At 37.1% G+C, this 16,189-nt stretch overlaps 1 protein-coding gene across 9 annotated transcripts in view; it reads left to right on the top strand.

Moving 5' to 3' along the window:
- BIRC6 (baculoviral IAP repeat containing 6) overlaps nucleotides 1–16,189 on the top strand; it is a 238,238-nt gene that overhangs the window by 33,142 nt on the left and 188,907 nt on the right. For all 9 annotated transcript variants that reach the window (XR_004521845.2, XM_033838758.2, XM_033838755.2 and 6 more), the window contains exons 4-8: nucleotides 3,802–3,995; nucleotides 7,502–7,613; nucleotides 9,633–9,715; nucleotides 13,868–14,090; nucleotides 14,172–14,332. Coding sequence is in view for 8 of the 9 variants with exons in the window: in XM_033838758.2 (XP_033694649.1) it covers nucleotides 3,802–3,995; nucleotides 7,502–7,613; nucleotides 9,633–9,715; nucleotides 13,868–14,090; nucleotides 14,172–14,332 (773 nt within the window). In the remaining variant the exon portion in view is untranslated. The remainder of the gene's footprint in view (nucleotides 1–3,801; nucleotides 3,996–7,501; nucleotides 7,614–9,632; nucleotides 9,716–13,867; nucleotides 14,091–14,171; nucleotides 14,333–16,189) is intronic.

Genomic DNA, 16,189 nt, shown 5'->3' with positions numbered 1-16,189 from the left:
GATACCCTGGTAAGACCAGTCAATCTCATGGGCAAGAGCCCGTTGCTGCCTTTTTTTTTTTCCTTTGAAGTGCTTTCTTGGTCAGAAGCAAAAAGCAAAGTTGTATGGAATACTTTGTTGGTACATAAGCCATTCTATTAGTCCCCAGTAGTGGTATAATATTATGGCAGAGCATTGTGGGCAGAACATATAAATGCACATCCAGAATACGTGTCTATTACAGTGAAGACAAATTGCTACCCAGTCTGTGACTGAAGGAATCCAATATAATCAACCTGCAATCAGATAGTTGGCTGTTTCTTCTGGAAAATGGTGTCCTATTGGTGCCTCAGCTTTGGTATTTGCCATTGGCAGGTTAACCTGCCGTTAGCCTGCTCAGTCCTGGTGAGAGGAAGTTAATGTGGGGTCTGTACATACCCTCTGTCTCTGTTGCCATGGCATTTCGCATACAGGTCCATTGAGCAAGCACTGGAGTGGCTATGGCCAGAGGGTGAGTGACATTCGTATAGTGTGTATAATTTGCCCATTTCCTCTAGAGTGGATGCCTTTTGATGAGCATTCACGTATTTCACAAATATTTTCACACTCTGTTTATTTTGAGAGGTCCTTCCAAAGACTTTAACCGTTGACTTCCTTGTTAACAGTCTTCCAATCCTGATCCTTCGGAATTCCTGAACATCTAGCCAAAACATTACCTACTGTTCATTAATCATTGAGGACCTTTACTTCTGGCCAACTCTCAGTCCAGACAAAGAGAACAGCCAAATGAACTGGTTGAAGTTCTGACCACTGAGAAGATTTCACCTTCACCACTGTCCTGATTGGGACTGTGATGCTGCAGCCATCCACTTAGGGATGGTACCAACATAATGTGCAGAACCATCTGTATGTCACAGCTAAAGGTTTTCTTCCTCAATTATCTCATCATAAGGAGTTCCCTCTGAAGCCATCAATGTGGAATGAGAAAGGAGTCATAAAGAGTAGATATTGTGGAAATGTGAGCTACTCGATTATTCAACTGGTCCAAAATTGAATTGCCTTTTGGATTTCTCAAGACTGATTTCTTATAAACCACTTAATGAAGGCTAGCCCTCATACCCAGTGTTATGGTTTGGTGTGTCAGATAGCACCTAGTTTGTGGTGAACAACTCTGATTGCATAGACATTTGTCTCATGGGTAGGTATTTCTGTCAGGGACTACTAAGAAGCCAGGAGCTGTTTCTCAAAAGGAGAAGAGTTATTTACAGGAGCGGGCATGGCTTTGCCCTAGCGTTCTGCTACGTGATTGTCCCAGAGACTCCTGATAGGATCTTTACTTGCGGCAGACACTTCTAGTGTCATTGAATATGCTCACAAGTTACAAGTGGTAGAGCATCTTGCAATTCAGCCTGGACATGCTACAGAGCTTCTTGTGCCTTATGTATTATTTGATAATTGAGTTAGAGCAGCATACTCAAATATGCTGAACGCTGGGGTCCAAAATCCACTTAGGCCCACCGAGCATTGTGCCTCTTTTCATTGTTTGCCTTTACAAGTTATAGTAACTTATCTTTCACCTTGGAGGAAATATCCTGACATGCCCAGACTACTGGGCCTTTAGAAAAAACTTAAAAGAGATTTTAGGACCCTGAGTTTTTCTGGGGATTATTGATTCTCTCTGGCTTGCATGTGTCTTACTAAGGCATTTAAGTTCCTTGCTACTTCCCCCTCATCTGGACCAGTTAGTGTGATGTTACTAATGTAGTAGACCAAGGTGGTGATCTGCAGGATGGTAGGCTGATCAGGATCTCTACAGACTAGATTATGGTAAAGAGCATGAGTCCTAGGGTAAGACTGTGCAGATTTATTGTTTCTGCCAGATAGAAGCAGTCTACTTTTGGATGGCCCTAAAAATTAGTATAGACAAAAAAGTATTTGACAGAATTGTAGCTGCCTACAAAATATCAAGGGATTTGTTGATTTGCTTCAGTAAAAATATCTCATCTGGAACAGTAGCTACAGTTGAAGTCATCACCTGATTTTACAGTCCATAGTCATTCTTCAAGATCCATTTACGTTTGCATGGGCCAAATAGGTCAGTTAAATGGAGATGAGATAATTTGATTACCCCTGTATCTTTCAGGTCTAGTATAGTGACATTAATCTCAGAAATTTCCTTAGGATGTGGCATTGCTTTTGTTTAGTAGCTTTGTAGAAAAAATGAAAGTTCTAGGGGCTTCCACCTGGCCTTTCTTACTTTAGTAGTACTCCAAGAGGATCAGAGAAACAGTGTAGGAATTTTTCTAGTTGCCTATTCTATTTCTCTTCCAGTTGTACATTTGGGAAGTAGAGAAATAGCTACAAGATACGTCTGGGGATCCACAGAGCTCATTGAGACAGCTTTGGGCCAAAATTCCATCAATCACTTCACCATCATGTCCCCACTTTCACTAGTGGACCACAGTGATGTTTTAGGTCAGTTCAGTGTTACTATCTTGTGATGCCTGAAAGATCAAAATATTTTCTGTTCCCTAGTTCACAGTGACTACAGTGAATGTCCACAGGTGCCTTTGGGGAAGGCTTGGAGTATGATTTACAGTGTAGAGTTGGGGCATTGTTGTAGGATCCTTTCTCAAGGGGATTTGGCCTCCCTTTCAACCAAGAGGCTCTGGGTCTATGAGCAGATTAGGTCTAGAAACAAAGTAAGAGCTTCTCTCTCTCTGTTTCTTAGGTAATGGAAGTCATGTTTCTGGCCACAGGTTTTTCCAGTAATATAGATAAGTAGTAATTTAGTAGGCTGCCTAGAGTGTATTAGACAGAATGGAAACCATTCATAGGCAAGCAGGAACAGGATATAAAGATGAAATTACTTTATAGACTTATTTCTCTTGGAGATTAATACTTAGGATTTTTTTCAGTCTAACTTCTTAAGTAATTATTTTAATATTAAATAATTGTAGTTAACACTTATTGAAGGCTTACTCTGTTAGACACTGTACCAATCCTCACTTGAATTCTTGTAAAAACATTATGTGAATAGGTATTTGTTTTTTCCCATTTCACAGAAGCAGGAAATTGAAGTTAATTTGACTAGGGTCTCATGGTTGATGGAGAAGCTGGGCTTAGAATCCAAGTCTGTGGGACAATAAGGTCTATGCTTTAGATACTTTGCTGAATTATGGTGACAACAAAAAATACAACATCTGAAGTAAATCTTCGTATAACCCAGTAGCGATGAATTGTGCAGCTATATATTTATGAGTGGAGATATTTAAGTGCCTAGTTTATGCTTAACATTGTATATGTGCTGGAGGAATGTGAAAAATGACAGATGATTTTATTTATTTAAAATTTTAATTAATTTATTTTTACATCTTTATTGGAGTATAATTGCTTTACAATGTTGTGTTAGTTTCTGCTGTACAACAAAGTGAATCAGCTGTATGTATACACATATCCCCATATCCCCTCGCTCTTGAGTTCCCTCCCACCCTCCCTATCCCACCCCTCTAGGTCATCAGAAAACATTGAGCTGATCTCCTTGTGCTATGCAGCAGCTTCTCACTACAGATGATTTTAGTTCTCCTTAATTGTGGATGAGATATGTAAGAAGATGTGCTACCATTTGGTTCTAAACTTTCTTTTTCAGGATGGTTAGTTTCATTTTTTATGTAATTGCAGGTTCTTACTTTAAATGATAAATTAATGGAGTAAACTCACTTGAGACTGTAAATAGTTCTTTATCTTATAATGTATAAGTCATGGTTTTGGTGAAAACTATTGAGTATGTTTTCCTTTGCTTACACTCCTGTTTTCTTTCAGTGGGCCACAGTTACATTTCATCTTCCTCATCATGTGTTGAAGTCCATTGCCAGTGCCATTGTGAATGAACTTAAGAAAATAAATCAAAATATTGCTGCCTTACCTGTGGCATCCTCAGTGATGGACAGATTGTCTTACCTCTTACCTAGTGCACGTCCAGAACTTGGGGTGGGGCCAGGTCGTTCTGTGGACAGGTATGACCTTGCTTATAAAAAGATGTGACAGTGAGATTGAATTGATAAGTTTTTTGATTAACAAAGAATAACTGTAAAATTTGATGATGATTTAAAAAATTTCAAAATATTTTTGAAAACCACTCAGATTTTTATTTCTCTTAAAATACTGAAGTGAAGTAAACTACTCCTTGACTTGTTAAACAATTTCTTTTGGTGCCTGGAAAGTATTTAAAGGGATTATGAAACTGTATTTTTAAAATTCCATCTTTGTACTTGCTTAGTAAATATTTGAGTCAACTTAAAAATATTATAATTATTAAATATATATGAATTATTTTGCCTTGATGAAATTTTGTGACCTTTGGCATAAATTTTGGTAAGTTAAAAGACTCTGCCAGAATCTGAATAAAAGAGCTATATATTATTTCCTACTTAAAAAATGAACAGTTAAAAAAGCAGTTAGGGATGGGCTTCCCTGGTTGTGCAGTGGTTGAGAGTCCGCCTGCCGATGTAGGGGACACGGGTTCGTGCCCCGGTCCGGGAAGATCCCGCATGCCGCTGAGTGGCTGGACCCATGAGCCATGGCCGCTGAGCCTGCGCGTCCGGAGCTCCGCAACGGGAGAGGCGCCAACAGTGAGAGGCCCGCGTACCGCAAAAAAAAAAAAAAAAAAAGCAGTTAGAGCAATTTTTTGGTTTTTTTGTTTTTGTTTTTTTCTTTCTTTCTTTCTTTTTTTTTGCCGTACACGGGCCTCTCACTGTTGCGCCCTCTCCCGTTGCGGAGCACAGGCTCTGGACGCGCAGGCTTAGCGGCCATGGCTCACGGCCCTAGCCTCTCCGCGGCATGTGGGATCTTCCCAGACAGGGGCACGAACCCGTGTCCCCTGCATCGGCAGGCGGACTCTCAACCACTGTGCCACCAGGGAAGCCCTGTTTTTGTTTTTCTAGGGCAATTTTGAATTAAGCTTGTTATGCTGCCTGCCCTGGATTTGAACAGTATTATAAAAAACCATACCTCAATCATTATTTTCTTCAGTAGAGATTTATTGGAGTTCTGCTTTGTGTAAAACTAAAAAGTCAGTAATGCATTCATTGAAAAACTTAAATGATTTGTTTTTGAAATAAAATTTATCAGTACTGAAGTTTAGAAATGCTTTACTGAAATATTAAATTTAGCAGTTTTGATAAGTTCACATTTCCCTTTCCATGTAGCATTTTACATTTTCACTTCTTCATTGAATGTGAATTGTAACTGCCTATGCTGTTTTCTGAAGTACATTTATAAAGAGTACATGCTGATGTAGCAAAAAAATTACTGAATGAGTTAACCTTTAACTTCTGTTATCTTAAGTATTGCTCCCCCCTCCCCCGCCCTCCCGCCAGCTGCACTGTGCGGCTTGTGGGAATCCCAGTTCTCTGACCAGGGATTGAATCCGGGCCTCCGGCAGCAAAAGCATGGAGTCTCAACCACCGGGCAGCCAGGGAATTCCCGTATAGCTCTTACATTAGTTTGCAATATTTATTAGTTTATCCTTTTGTAAACTGAAACTGCTTAATCAATTGCCCTTTTTTTGTTAAGTGATTTTATTATTGTGTAAATAACTTCTCTTGGTTGTTAACATTTGGGAAGAATTTTTGTATTCCATAGTAATATTGCTATCTCTAACTTTTGGGCAAAATGTGGAGACTTTCATTTTTAATAACTGTCAGATGATATGTGCTGTGGCTATCATTAAAATGTTCTTCGGAATATGTCCGGAGACGGGGAGAAAAAGGAAGAGTATGTATTTAGAATAAATGTTTCCTATCTGAGAGCCATGCCTATCTTGAGATTATAATTTCAGAGCTATTTTCTTTGCAATCAGTAGGAGAGTATCTGAAGAACTCAGTGCAAGCTGTCATAAATGGTTTATTTTAGAAAATGCATTCATTAGATGGGATTTTCAATGTTTCTGGAGGTGTTAAAATGTCTCAAAGTATTAATTTTGATATAGCCTGTGGTGTTTATTTCATTAAATATGAATCTAGGAACCTTATGAAAACCTTGATGAACTCTGTTGGAGGTTTGAGTAAGGGTCTACTGGATGCTATTGCTGTTTTGTTTGGTAATATAACTAAATAGACAGGTTTCTGTTTTGAGACTGACACAGATCTTTGAAGACATCTATACCCTGTAGATGATAAAACTTTTCTAACTCAACAATTTTTTTTTATTTTTTTTAAATTTTATTTACTTTTGGCTGTGTTGGATCTTTGTTGCTGCGTGAGGGCTTTCTCTAGTTGCAGTGAGCGGGGACTACTCTTCGTTGCATGGGCTTCTCATTGTGGTGGCTTCTCTTTTTGCAGTGCACAGGCTCTAGGTGTGTGGGCTTCAGTAGTTGTAGCACGCGGGCTCAGTAGTTGTGGCACACAGGCCCTAGAGTGCGCGGGCTTCAGTAGTTGCGGCGCATGGGCTCAGTAGTTGCTGTGCACGGGCTCTAGGGTGCATGGGCTTCAGTAGTTGGGGTGCACAGGCTCAGTAGTTGTGGTTCGTGGGCTCTAGAGTGCAGGCCCAATAGTTGTGGCGCATGGGCTTAGTTTCCTCCACGATATGTGGGATCTTCCCGGACCAGGGATTGGAACTGTGTCCCCTGCATTGGCAGGTAGATTCTTAACCACTGCACCACCAGCAAAGTGCCTGTTTTTCTTTTTTTCAAATCAGAACACAACTATGAGTTAAACCTAAAGCTCTCTAGCAATATTATAGGAAACCATGTACTAATTTAAGGGAAGAATTTAAAGAAAAGTATTTTTCTGGTCTCTTTGTGATGACCTTTACCACTTTCTCTCTCTTTTTAAAAATCAGTTGCCCTTCTGTGTTAGGAAGAGGAAGCTCTGCTTATCAGTCCTTTCTTATTTGAAGCTGTTTGGACTTTTTCTAATTTTGGTAGTCTCCCTTAAAAAGATACTCTAGTATTGTTACAGGTTCACTCTTAGTGAGCTAATGTATTTTAATGAAAACATATGTGAAGATTTCTTTTTTTTTGACAATTCCCTGGAGAGTACAAGTTTCCTGGAAAAGGATTTCTCTGGAGAAAGAACATATAAATTGCTTTCTACTTAAAAAAAAAAGAAATTAAACTAGAATATACTTTCTCAATATGGTTGAGATAAAACTACCATTCCTTTGGTTGTAGTTTTATCCATTTTTGCAAAACTTGTCACATGATGAAAATGTAGGGTTCTCTGCCTCTACATTTTCAGATTTTCTGCTCTCTGATTGCTAATTATGCAACATTGGTTAATTTAATCTCCCCGGGAATTGTTTATCAGTTGTAGCTATCTTATCATGTTTCTATTTTCCCTACTCTGTTCAAGGGAAGTTCCTAAAACTGATCATTTTTAATTTAAAATACAAATTTGAATTGGTAATTAGACATTCCCAGTTTGTGTTGATAATCCAGTAAACTTTTTTCTTCAGTGGTAGATAGTAGTGTCACTGTAATTTGATGCCTAACTTTGGTTACATAAAGTTTGTTTACTTTTAGATCATTGATGTATAGTGAAGCTAACAGACGGGAGACATTTACCTCATGGCCTCATGTAGGCTATAGATGGGCACAGCCAGATCCCATGGCTCAAGCTGGATTTTATCATCAGGTAAATAAGGCTGTCAGAAATTTCTTCGCAATATGACTTTGTAGCCTTTAGTAAAATTGTCAACATTTTAATACTTTTTCAGTCATTATACTATTTTATGCACCCAGGCTCTGTGCTTGTGTGTATGTATGTAATGTGAGTTTTGTTCTTATACCTTTGATCTTAATACTGACTGGCTGTTTCCTATGTCACATACTGTGTATGAAAGGGGAAAACATTAAAAAAAAAAGTAACCAATAACTGAGAATGCTTTATAACTATTTTCTTTCAGATTATATATAAGTATGATATATACAATATGTTTATGTATACAGTTAATCAACAAGCAGGCAGTATTCTCCAGATTTGTGTCTTGAGAAGTGTTCTCTCTGGGTGTGTGTTTATTTTCAGTTTTGACTTACGTATTCGTAACAGAGTAGTACATGTTAGGGTAATGCAATAACAGCAATACATTGCAGTTACTCTTGAAATTTTAATTTTATTGGGATTAAAAATTACCTATATATTAGATAACTATGGAAGCAGCATTGTGGGTAGTACAGTGTGACTTGAATACATATGTATTGAAGAATTGATCAAGAAATTATTTAGAAAGAGAAAGAATTAATCAGGGAAAATAGTCATGGTTTTATGTAGGAAAAGAGGAGGGTGTACAGGTAAGGATGAGTGTGACAAAAAGACATGAGAATGGGACATTATAGAAAGCTTTGTGGAGCTAAAGTAGAGGAAGTTAAGAAAAATGAGTTTAGATAGGCATAATAAACCAGTTAAAGGAAACTTCAGCTGAATAATGTAGACTGGCCTACCACTGTTTTGCCATTGCTAAAGAAGCTGAGAAATCTAATAATTACATGTCAATTTACATAAAACATGCGTATTTAATTTTAGAACTAAATTAAACTTTGAATACATTGAAGTTACTGTCATAAAGAATCTTAAGAGTGATTATTCCTTTGTTATCCTGAAGTGTTCTTGAAGTATCTTAAACTAGGATTAAATCAGAAAACCATATATATTTGAAGATTTTATTCAGAGTTTGTCAAATTTCCAGTTAAAGATAGATTTATCTGGGGACTGGCTAATATTAAAATCACTGAATATGTTTTCCTAAGTTAAGGATTGAATGAGGACTATTTTTCCTAATAATTTATCTTCTTCTTATTTGGTGTCATTTCCTAAAACAGTCTGTTAGGTGATACCTTGATATTTTTTCTGTTGAGCTCTTGTTCATTGTATTCCTTTTTTTTTTTCCTTTTGGCCGCACCATGCGGCTTGTGGGATCTTAGTTCCCTTACCAGGGATTGAACCCATGCCCCCTGCATTGGAAGCATGGAGTCTTAACCACTGGACCACCAGGGAAGTCCCTGTATTCCATTTTTGCAAAGATCAAATCATAGGTTTTCTAGAATCTTCTACCTGTATTAGGTGCTGATTATTCTCAGTCTTCTAAAAAATATATTTACACCTGTAGACATACTAAGTGCTAAGTAGCGTAAGTATCCAAAAATATTAATATTAGGTTTTAGAGGTATATTTCAGTTCAGATTTAGATTTTATATATGTGTAAATGTCATTTTGTCATATGTGTTTTACTTAAAGAATGTTACCTTAATTACGTTCACTAGTTTGCTTTTCCTTTTTACTTGCCCTTTCCTATGTAGTAGTATAGAATTCAGTTTTTAATAATAAACCTGTTAGACAATTTCCTTTCATATACTTAACTATATTTAAAATACTTTAGTAATACAATTAGAAGATGCTAGATCAGAGATTGAGGATGTGTGTGTCCCCATATTTGACTTAGTGGTCATTTGCTGATGAAACATAATTTTTCAAATAAGGCAGCAAATTTATAAACGTTTGGGGATTAAAAGTATATTGTTGAGGCCTAATAGTATAGGCTAATTTTCTTTTCCTCAATATGGAATTTTACCTAAAATAATGAACTTATTTAGAAGAGTTTTTATTAAGCAATTTTAATATTGATAAACCTTTTCTGTTTTCTTTATAAATTTGCAGCCTGCCTCATCTGGAGATGATAGAGCCATGTGTTTTACTTGTAGTGTATGTCTCGTCTGTTGGGAACCTACTGATGAACCTTGGTGAGTCTTGATATTTCTGAATGTAATAGGCTAAGTTCTATAAATGTGCTTCTAAATTTTATTTTTCTGATATCTGTATATTAATATTCTTGCCTTTTGTCATCTATATTTTTGCCTCTGTCCTAAGAGAATGAGGTAATGCTGTCTATGCTGTGTCATATCACTTGGCATACAGGATCTCTAATGTGTAACTTTCCAAGATGTGTACATGGGAGAAGTGCCAAAGAATGGAACTAGACTCTGACTGAAAACTAGAAGGCTATGATAAAATAGGTTTAAAAAGCATGATTAAATTCAGCAGTTTAGCCTTGTTCTTTTGAGGGCAGGTCATCAATAGAGAATCCACGGAGGAGGGCCTTTATGATTTGCATTTCTAATTTTGAAGTAATTCTAGGGAGTCTGTGGTGGTTTTGAATTCTAGTGCATGAAAGTTTAGAACTTGGTTAAACAATAGAGATCATGTATTGGAACCTCATTTTTAGAAATAACTACTCAGAGGCCCTATTAATAGAAATAGTGGGACTTCCCTGGTGGTACAGTGGTTAAGAATCTGCCTGCCAGTGCAGGGGACGTGGATTCAAGTCCTGGTCCGGGAAGATCCCACATGCTGTGGAGCAACGAAGCCCGTGCTCCACAACTACTGAGCCTGTGCTCTAGAGCCCATGAGCCACAACTGCTGAGCCCACATGCCACAACTACTGAAGCCTCCATGCCTAGAGCCCGTGCTCTGCAACAAGAGAAGCCACCACAGTGAGAAGCCTGCGCAGTGCAATGAAGAGTAGCCCCCGCTCGCCGCAACTAGAGAAAGCCCGCACGCAGCAACGAAGACCCAACGCAGCCAAAAATAAATAAAATGGTAATAATAGCAAATATTTATATAATATGGTTTACCAGGTACCATCCTACACATTTTATATATTTTTAACTCATTTAATTCTCACATTAGCTTTATGAGTTAGGTATTATTATCATCTCCATTTTATAGAAGGGAATTGAGAATATTCTCCAGTTTAATCCATAGTCACTCTATGAGATAAGAATTATTATACCATTTTAAAATAAAAAAAATAAAATTTGGTGAAGAGCATTTGGCTAGTAAGTCATGGAGCCAGGATTTGGTTTTAAGATATACCACTTATTTTGTACTATAATTAGTTCGAGATCTCTGAATGTTAATCAGCTGATGTGAACTTGCTAAAGCCTATTAGAGTGTGCATGTGGATTCCAGGTTGCAGTGGGAAATACTGAAAATATGAAAAATTGAAATTGCGTCTGCTGACTGAGAGTTGAGTATGAGCAATTTCCAATTTAGGTTAAGGTTCTGTTTGGAATTTAGTCTTTTCCCCATGAAACCATCTTTATATATATAGCAACCATTTTAACACGTATATTTTAGTTTCTTAGGCTGATCCTCAGAAAGTTATTTAACCCACACCTGAAAAATTATACCATAACATTATAGAATGTATCTTTATTCATAAATATTTTTCTGTGGGAAAGTTGATTCAGATTTCCAACTTGGGCTGTTTAAAACCCATCTTTTCTTGATATGGTCAGGAAATCAAGGGTTCTACCTTTTCTTTGCCCCGGGATTCAGGATTCCTCAAACTCTTAAGCAGTTGGTAGAGTCTCTGAGGGCCTAGGGCCAGTGCTCCAAATGGATAGAGGGAATGGGATTGATGGGGGCTAGGGAGCTGAGCCTGTGTACCTTCTGAATCTGAAAGGAGGAATAGAATGAAGATTTTTCATTTTTAGGGGAAGATGGGACTCATATTTTGATGGTGGGAGTTGATAGAGCCACTTTGGAGGGAGATTGAACTTTAAAAAAATAAAATAAAATGGGCCCCTTATTATCTAGCAGTTCCACTTCTAATTTACACTAGAGAATTAATTGCTCTTATATGCAAGGAAGCGCAAAATGGTCATGGTAGTGAAAAACTGGAAAATCTTACATGCCTCTCAGGAGGGGACTACCTAAGTAAAATATATTCATGTAATTGACTATGATCCAACAGTTAAAGGAATGAACAGTTAGCTCTCTATTAATCACGAGTACCTTTTAAATATGTTATTGTATCAAGAAAGCTGTTGTAGGGACTTCCCTGGTGGCGAAGTGGTTAAGAATCCGCCTGCCAGTGCAGGGGACACAGGTTCGAGCCCTGGTCCGGGAAGATCCCACATGCCGCAGAGCAGCTAAGCCCGGGCGCCACAACTACTGAGTCCATGTGCCACAACTACTGAAGCCCGCGCACCTGGAGCCCGTGCTCCGCAACAAGAGAAGCCACCGCAGTGAGAAGCTATGCACCTTAACAAAGAGCAGCCCCGGCTCGCCACAACTGGAGAAAGCCCACGCACAGCAGCAAAAACCCAATGCAGCCAAAAATTAAATAAATAAATAAATAAATTTATAAAAAGAGCAAAAAAAAAAGCTGTTGTAGAATGATTCATATAATAATATTGTTTATTTAAAATGAAAAAACCCATATTTTCTGAATGTACATGTATGTGTATAAACTTATAAAAATATTTTAGAAGTATATTAAATTCGTAATAGTGGTTACCTGGAGGTGGGATAGGAGATTACTGGGGTTGGCTGTTACAACCGAAGTGGGTCTTTTGCTGTATTTCAGATAGTCATATGTTGTGTAAATAAAATTTTAATTAAAAAGTTAAAACTCAGGTTAAGAGAGAAAGATGGAAAGAGGAAAAATACCCTAAGGTTTGGCTGTGAAGGAATCCAGTTTAGATATCATGTGCCTGCAGATGCCATGTAAAAGCGTTAACGTAAGACACCTTGTGTATTGTAAAGTGTCCAGGATTTATATATGGTTATAGGTAAGTTGTAGGTGCAGTGTAAGAAGAAATATGTATACCCCATGGAATATTTTATAGAGTATAGCTTTCCTTTCTTTGACATGGAAGTATAAAAATGGGTTTTAAAAAAAGCCTCTTTTTTTGGATGGCAGCATTCTTACATTTCAAATAATGCCTTGTAATTACAGCTAGTGAAAGTTTAAAAAAATAAAAAAAAAGAATAACCAAAAAGAAATAAAGTAGTCACAAAGTTGGGCAGATAATTTTTAAGTGTTAAGTTGATCCTGCTTTAAATATTTGAGAAAATTCTTTAAGTCAGTATACCAATCTTGAGCTGAGGTCCTAGTATTTTATTCTTATTACACATGTTAGGGTTTTCTAGTAAACTAATTTACCATTTCATTTTGCTCAGTAAGTATTTATGTGAGGGAAATAATGTACAATCTATAGACATTATCCAAGTTTCTTTAAAGTTATTTGTCTGATGGAGTCTGATAGTGAATGTGAAGGGTATATCTGTGTTTTTGATATATGTTATTTTATCCATACTCTAGAGATCTTTCTGCCTTCAGGTCTTTACTAAAAAAGTTTTTTGCAGTATGAATGGCATTTATAGAGTTTTATTGTATGCTCTTTACAGCTGTGGCCACTTATATAGATAGGTGGGTCTGTATCTACGTATGGATTATTTATTTATTTATTTTAAAAACAACTTTATTGAGATAACTTTGACATGTAAAAATTACATACATTTAAGGTGCACAGTCTGATGTTTTAGTATATATACATATTGTGAAAAGATCACCATAATCAAGTTAATTAACATATCCATCACCTCTAATAGTTACCAGTTTGTGTTTGTGTGTTAAGAATGTTTAATTCAAGATACATCCTCTTCACAAATTTCAAATATACAATATGGTAATGTTATCTTTTGTCACCATGCTGTAGAATACATAGAAAATTTTAAACTGAAACAAAGTAATTATTTATTTAAAGCTGTGGGAAACTAGTGTGAAGAAATATAAGGAGATTAAACAGTTTTATCAGTATATTAATATGATATAAATTTTACTGTATCATTTATCTGTTTCATCTGAGACTGGCTTTGTTTGTAATCAGTTAAAGTGAACAATTGCTGTTAAAGTGAGTAGTTTAACATGTTAGAGTGATCTCAGTAAAATGAAACAATTTGCTATTTAAGTCTTTAATTAAAGAATACTTTAAGTTCAATTAATTGTTTTTTTTAAAGAAAAAATATCGTGGAGTTCTCTTTTAGTGTACAGATTTAACGGCTTAGTTGTTCAGTAAACTTTCCCTTCCTTAATTTGTGTAAAGGTCTGAACACGAGAGACATTCCCCAAACTGCCCATTTGTGAAAGGTGAGCACACACAGAATGTGCCATTGTCAGTCACTCTTGCAACAAGTCCCGCGCAGTTCCCTTGCACGGATGGAACTGACAGAATATCTTGCTTTGGGTCCGGGAGCTGCCCTCACTTTTTAGCTGCTGCAACGAAACGAGGAAAGATCTGTATATGGGATGTTTCCAAACTTATGAAGGTATGTTTTAATTTTGAAGAAACATATTAGTGATTGAGAAAAAATCCGTTGTAAATTTAGGCTTTTCATTTATTTGTTTAGGTGCACTTAAAATTTGAAATTAATGCATATGATCCAGCAATTGTACAACAGCTTATTCTCTCAGGAGAACCAAGCTCAGCAGTTGAATCTAGGAGACCAACTTTGGCATGGCTGGAAGACTCGTCTAGTTGCTCAGATATACCAAAATTGGAAGGAGATAGGTATGTAAATTTGTTTTGATAATATTTATAGAAGTTAAGTGTTTTCTTTTCCTAAATTGTATATTCTCTTAAATCTAATTAAAGAGGCAGAAAACGTTGTTAGTCTCAAGAGATTAGAGACTCAGTGTTTGGTTAGAAATCTGAAATAATTGATTCTTGAAAGAAATTGTCATTCACAAACAACATAGTCTATAAAATATACTTTATTTTCTATCTCAATCTATGCCAATTGGGAATAATCACACCATTGAAAAGTAAAGTCTAAATAATGAAATGAAATCCTTGGATTAGATTTGTAATTTTGCCTTCTTCTAAATCTTTTCATAGAGCAGTTGAATCATTTGGTTCATTTCCCCTTTTTTCATTAGCAGCTAAAATATAGAAGTGGTAATGAATAGTGAAATAACCCATGGCTAGGCAAGGTGATCTAATTATTTAAAACAATAAATGTATCAGTAGTCAGCAGTGAGTTGAGGTACAATAATTAATGCTAAGGAAAGATTCTGGTAGAATTGTTGTGCTGGATTCTATTCTATTCAGCTTTTCTGGAGATTGATGATTTCTGTGGCTGTATTTGACCTATGTGGGGGAAAGAGAGTCAATTAAAATCCCATCTTACCTACTTGTCTCCAAAGAAGCTCTGCAGTTGTAACTCTGAACTGGGTAGGATTATAGAGCAACATTTGCGATACTCCCAATGTAGGCAGAATGAAGGGGTCCATAAGCCACTCAGCTTGTTTTCAGCAACAGCAGCTACCACTTTTTAAGATTCTGACGGTAGCCATGTGAAATGGAGCCTGTGTAACTGATCAGGTGTCCTGGTATACTGAGATCTATCATTTCACTTGCAGGGCTTCTTGTGTTGCTGATGTGTGGTTGGTGTTACACCACAGTGATTTATCATTTTTATTTCACAGTCTGCTTATTTGGTGGCATGCACTTTCATTAAGAAGTAATATAGGGGCTTCCCTGGTGGCGCAGTGGTTGACAGTTCACCTGCCAATGCAGGGGACACGGGTTTGTGCCCTGGTCCGGGAAGATGCCGCAGAGCGGCTGGGCCCGTGAGCCATGGCCGCTGAGCCTGCGCATCCGGAGCCTGTGCTCCGCAACGGGAGAGGCCACAACAGTGAGAGGCCCGCGTACCACACACACACACACACAAAAGAAGTAATATAAAACTTTACTAATGGAAATGATTTCATTATTTAAATTAATGGGGAATTCACAACATATAAAATGGGAAGTTTACCTCTGTCTAGTCCCTCTTGCTAATTAGTATGTGGAAATTATTAGTAGGTAAATGAATGTGGTCTGAGTTCTGGAACAGACTGAATTGAAGCTTCATGGTGCTCTCAGTTATTTTAAGTCCCTGTGAGAGCTTGATGGGAAAGCGGTTGGCCCATTGTTGTCTTGAATTTGACCATATTTGCCAGTAAGACTGAAAAGTAAGCATGCGTGATCTCTTTGATTTACTTCGAAATTAGTGGAAAATTATTCATAGAAGATAATGAAACTGGTGTGTCCTGAACACTGACTTTAACTAGAACTTTTGACTCAGTTTTGTAATTTGAGGATTAAAAATTGAGTCAAGATGTAGTTTTAAGATCACACACATATACACACCTTGGTAAAATGTACATTTTAGGTAAACACTTGTCCAGTATTTCTTGCGGACAGGTATTATCTGAGCTCGTGTGCTAGGGTTGAGATATAAATTGCACTGCCTGCTTTTTTAAGAGACTTAAAATCTTTCCAGGGTAGAATGACCCTTTTCTCCCAAGATAGTGTGAAATGAGTCATATACAAAGATTACTGTGTGTCGGGGTGGTAGGAGGAAGCTGAAGAGGTGGAGCTTCA

This window comes from Tursiops truncatus, chromosome 14, assembly GCF_011762595.2.
Source record: "Tursiops truncatus isolate mTurTru1 chromosome 14, mTurTru1.mat.Y, whole genome shotgun sequence".
Taxonomy (NCBI): Eukaryota; Metazoa; Chordata; class Mammalia; order Artiodactyla; family Delphinidae; genus Tursiops; species Tursiops truncatus.
This window is presented reverse-complemented; position numbering and strand designations above follow the sequence as displayed.